General features: G+C 30.9%; 1 protein-coding gene and 2 non-coding genes across 3 annotated transcripts; 2 read left to right on the top strand and 1 right to left on the bottom strand.

Annotated features, from left to right (window-relative positions):
* The first annotated feature begins 1,091 nt into the window (after positions 1–1,091).
* Positions 1,092–1,164, top strand: TRNAT-UGU (transfer RNA threonine (anticodon UGU)). The gene has a single exon. It is a non-coding gene; the product is annotated as a tRNA-Thr (tRNA).
* Positions 1,165–2,425: 1,261 nt separating this feature from the next.
* Positions 2,426–2,513, bottom strand: TRNAS-GGA (transfer RNA serine (anticodon GGA)). The gene has a single exon. It is a non-coding gene; the product is annotated as a tRNA-Ser (tRNA).
* Positions 2,514–2,955: 442 nt separating this feature from the next.
* On the top strand, positions 2,956–3,497 carry LOC114741774 (uncharacterized). Its single transcript, XM_028930032.1, is given in 3 exon segments — positions 2,956–2,971; positions 3,079–3,195; positions 3,198–3,497. Coding segments are annotated over 3 exon segments (252 nt in total). The 3' UTR covers positions 3,317–3,497.
* Positions 3,498–5,000: the final 1,503 nt, after the last annotated feature.

Here is a 5,000-nt window from a genome sequence, read left to right as displayed (position 1 = left end):
GATTCTTTTTTTTCGTCTTAGTTTTAACCTTTCCGAAGGAATGTTTCATTATGATCGGAATTGGGCCTTTCCCTTTCTTTCATTTGTTTTTATTCTTATCTTTTTTTCTTAGAACGGATAGGTCCTATATAACATAACTAAAGATAACTAAAATGGATGGAAATCTCTTATTTTTTTAGATTAAATAAAAAAGAAATCTATTTCTATTTATTAATTTAGAATAGCTAGTTAGAATAGCTAGACCTAATGTAATGGCTATAAATAATCATTCTATTAATTTCATAATTTCAAATTAATTTAGAAAAGAATTCGAGTTATTTCTATTCTATATTATTATTATTTATTTATATATTTATATTAATTAAAAGAATATTCAATATATTTAAATATATTCATTTGCTAATTTTAGATTCATATTATTTATTACTATTATTACTATATATATATTCTATATATATTTTAACTATATCTATATTTAGATTTAGAATTTTAAATTTGATATTAATTATAGAAATTCTAATTAAATTAAATATGAAATTAATTTCAATTAAATATGAGATTAATATAATTAAATATTTAAATATTAATTAAACTTTTAAACTATAAACTTATAAACTAATTATTAATTATTATTAATTAAAATAACAAAATTTGAATTCAAATTCAAAAATGAAAAAAGAAAATCTTACTATACTCTATACTAATTAAGACTCTATACTAATTAAGATAAAGATATTAAGATAAAGATATTGATCATTAATAAACATATAATTGATTGTTGAAAAACATAATATATTTACTAAATAGATTGAAATATATTCTATTAATCCTTATCTTCAAATTGTTATGTTCTTTATGTCCTAGAATATAAAAAAAATGGAATATTTATTTGAAATTCTATATTCTTTTGTATATTCATAGGAATTATGTTATATTCATATTCATTATGTTATCAATATTCTCTTCTATATTCAATTCATAGGAATTATGTTATCAATAGCTAAGAATAAAATAGCTAAGAATAAAGAGTTAATAACTAAGATCTCAGTAGTTTATTAAATTCCTATGCATGCACAATTTCTGTTATGTGAGCCCGCTTAGCTCAGAGGTTAGAGCGTCGCATTTGTAATGCGATGGTCATCGGTTCGATTCCGATAGCCGGCTTTTCTCTATTTGTTTTGATTTTTTATATAATTAAGAATGTCTTTTTGAAATCAAAGAATATTGAAAAGGCTTTTTCCCCTTTCTTTTTTCAAGAGTCACCGATCGATTATGTCGTAGGAACTTCCAATTATGAATTCCAATTGGGGGAGTTCGATTTCTGTAGAACAAATCAAGAAAAGAACCTCCTTTTTTTGGTTTATATATACAATTTTATATATACAATAAGGTTCGGATATTGATATAATTCATCTAATTCAATTCTTCTTTGTAGTACAATACTTTAGTCGATTTCGCTTCATTTATCATATTTCTCATTTAGTTTAGTTTGAATTTAGGTTTATGAAATTTTAAAAAGGAGTCTTTATGTCGCGTTACAGAGGGCCTCGTTTCAAAAAAATACGCCGTCTGGGGGCTTTACCAGGACTAACTAGCAAAAGGCCTATAGTCGGAAGCGAACTTAGAAACCAAGCGCGCTTGGGTAAAAAATCTCAATATCGTATTCGTTTAGAAGAAAAACAAAAATTGCGTTTTCATTATGGTCTTACAGAACGACAATTGCTTAAATACGTTGGTATCGCCAGAAAAGCGAAAGGGTCAACCGGTCAGGTTTTACTACAATTACTCGAAATGCGTTTGGATAACATACTTTTCCGATTGGGTATGGCTTCGACTATTCCTCAAGCTCGCCAATTAGTTAACCATAGACATGTTTTAGTTAATGGTCATATAGTAGATATACCAAGTTATCGCTGCAAACCCCAAGATATTATTACAGCGAGGGATGAACAAAAGTCTAGAACTCTGATTCAAAATTATCTTGATTCATCCCCCCGTGAGGAATTGCCAAAACATTTGACTCTTCACCCATTCCAATATAAAGGATTAGTCAATCAAATAATAGATAGTAAATGGGTTGGTTTGAAAATAAATGAATTGCTGGTTGTAGAATATTATTCTCGTCAGACTTAAACCTAACTAAAATAACAAGCGATTTTTACTCCCTTCGCGTCTAAGTAAGGGGACCAACAAAAAAAAGGGGTAAGGTGTTTGATCCGGGGATTTTCCCTCCCATTCATCTATCATAGACATAGATCGGGTAGGAAGATTTTCATTCCTTTTCCTTGCCCCCTCTTTCCAGTATTTTCAGTATTCCAGAGATTAGGAATAGAGAATCCACATCAAAGAAAGTTGGAATAATGATACCTTTTGTTATTTGAAACATTGCGGTCAATAATATTGATGAATTAGGTAAAGATGCGTCCGGAAAGAGAGGGATTCGAACCCTCGGTAAACAAAAAGCCTACATAGCAGTTCCAATGCTACGCCTTGAACCACTCGGCCATCTCTCCTACATAATGATTATGTCCCAGAAACCGAGTGAATAGTGAGTCATTCATATTCTATTTTTTTGGATAGCCACATACAATCAAATTGAACTAGAAAAATAGAAAAACTTAAAAAAAACCTTCATAAACAATTTTTTTTAATGAGTCCTTTTTACGTTATTTCGTACTGTATTGTACAATTCCTTTGTTTGTGGGATTATTTTCTCACGAGAGATAATTAAATTCTAGAATGGATTGCTACCTATGCCTAGATCTCGGATAAATGGAAATTTTATTGATAAGACCTTTTCAATTGTAGCCAATATCTTATTACGAATAATTCCGACAACTTCAGGAGAAAAGGAGGCATTCACCTATTACAGAGATGGTGCGATTTGATTCTTTTTTCCTTTTTTTTTGCTCTCAGTCTTAGGAGAAAGACACATTCTTCGGATAGAAAGAAAAAATGGAAAAAAACCTACGCTTGCTGAAGGTGAAGTTTGTGGAAATAAAATAATTAATTCCTTCTGTCGTGTATCCCCGATTAATGCAGCCTCATATGCTTGAATTTTGGATTTATAGTATTAAGCGAAAGGTTATACCTATACGTATGGGTTAGGTCAACTCTACTCCACTAGTACCAATGGGCGGCATGGGGGAAGAAGCACTACGTTTAGGAATCAACAACACGAAAACTTTGTTAAAAAAAGAATATCCCCCCCCCCTTCCTTATCGGGATCGGGACTAAGAAGAATGGTTGGGACAACAAACATCCATCTCGTTCGTATTTTGGATACCCGTATAACCATCGAAGACTGTTGAAGTGACTAATTCCAGGAAATTAAGCGGCGTTGAGGACAAAGAAATTGTTGGAGTTACCATCTTTTTTATCCAGTACCAACATACTTGATGTTAAGAAAAGATCTTTTACAGGAAGGTTGGCTAGAGATTTATTGTAAAAACACTAGCCCTGCTCAGTTCATAATGAGAATACTGCAATCTTTTTTTATTCTATGTATTTTTATCATTATGCACATAAAGGAGGAGCCGTATGAGATGAAAATCTCACGTACGGTTCTGGAACGGAGATTCTTTGAACCGAATGACGACCGTAACGGATGTCGGCTCAATCCGAAGGAAATTATGCGGAAGCTTTACAGAATTATTATGAAGCTATGCGATTGGAAATTGATCCCTATGATCGAAGTTATATACTTTATAACATAGGCCTTATCCACACAAGTAACGGAGAACATACGAAAGCTTTGGAATATTATTTTCGGGCACTAGAACGAAACCCGTTCTTACCACAAGCTTTTAATAATATGGCCGTGATCTGTCATTACGTGCGACTATCTCCACTATAGAAAGAAAAAAGAAAAGAAAGAGCAAATCCGCTAATAAATACTAGAAAAAAAAAAAGGATTTCTACATATATATCGTCCAAAACAACGATTTTTATCAGCTGTAGCAAAGAAAGAAACTTCATAGAAGTTGAAATATGAAGAAATAGATATGCCTAGATACTTTTTTTTCTATGGATAAAAGATCTAATTGATAGAGAAAGCACCGTAAAGATCAATTAGCGAGGTTTTGGGCCAATACAAGAAGAACTGCTTACTTATATCATGATAGAAAAGTTAGGAATCCACTTATGTAATAGAGTTGATCCCCTAAAGTTTTGAGCAGCGGTGTAGTATCAGATCCCAAAGATAGTAAGTCTTTTCTTTTTTATGAAGAAAAGAAAAGTCTTTTTCACGGATTCTATAGAAATTTATATATCATATATGAAAGTATATGATATAGGAAATCGAGATAGTTACCTTTCAGAAAATTATAATGAGAGTGTAAATGCCGATGCTTTATTCTTCTGAAGGTAGGAGAAAAGATAAAACTATAAAGCGGATTCCTTTTTTTATTAATCCAAATTCAAGTTTGAAACTCATGTAATTATACTCTTTTTTTTTGTTAAATAGATCTAATAAAAAAAATGGGGCACGAAAAGAATTGACTGCTGAGCCGTATGAGGCAGGAAACTCTCAAGTACGGTTCTAAGGGAAGGGAATTTACTCACCTATTCCGACCGCGGAGAACAGGCCATTCGACAGGGAGATTCGGAAATTGCGGAGGCTTGGTTTGATCAAGCCGCTGAGTATTGGAAACAAGCTATAGCCCTTACCCCTGGTAATTATATTGAAGCGCAAAATTGGTTGAAGATCACAGGGCGTTTTGAATAAGAGCACTCTGTTTATTATTTTATTATTAGTATTGTATTATTTTTATTATTAGTTATTATTATTAGTTATTATTATTAGTATTATTTATATATTTTTATATATATTTCTATTTTTCTATTTATAGATATTTTTTTTCTATTTATAGATTTTTCTATTTATAGTATTTTTTTCTATTTATAGTATTATAGTCAATTTTCTAATTAATTTTTTGTTGTCCCCATCAGTCAAGTCAAATAAAACAGATCATTTCTCTAGGAACAAACAATCAACGAAT

Source organism: Neltuma alba, unplaced genomic scaffold (assembly GCF_004799145.2).
Source record: "Neltuma alba isolate B1F8T4 unplaced genomic scaffold, ASM479914v2 tig00000610_pilon, whole genome shotgun sequence".
Lineage (NCBI taxonomy): Eukaryota > Viridiplantae > Streptophyta > Magnoliopsida > Fabales > Fabaceae > Neltuma > Neltuma alba.
This window is presented reverse-complemented; position numbering and strand designations above follow the sequence as displayed.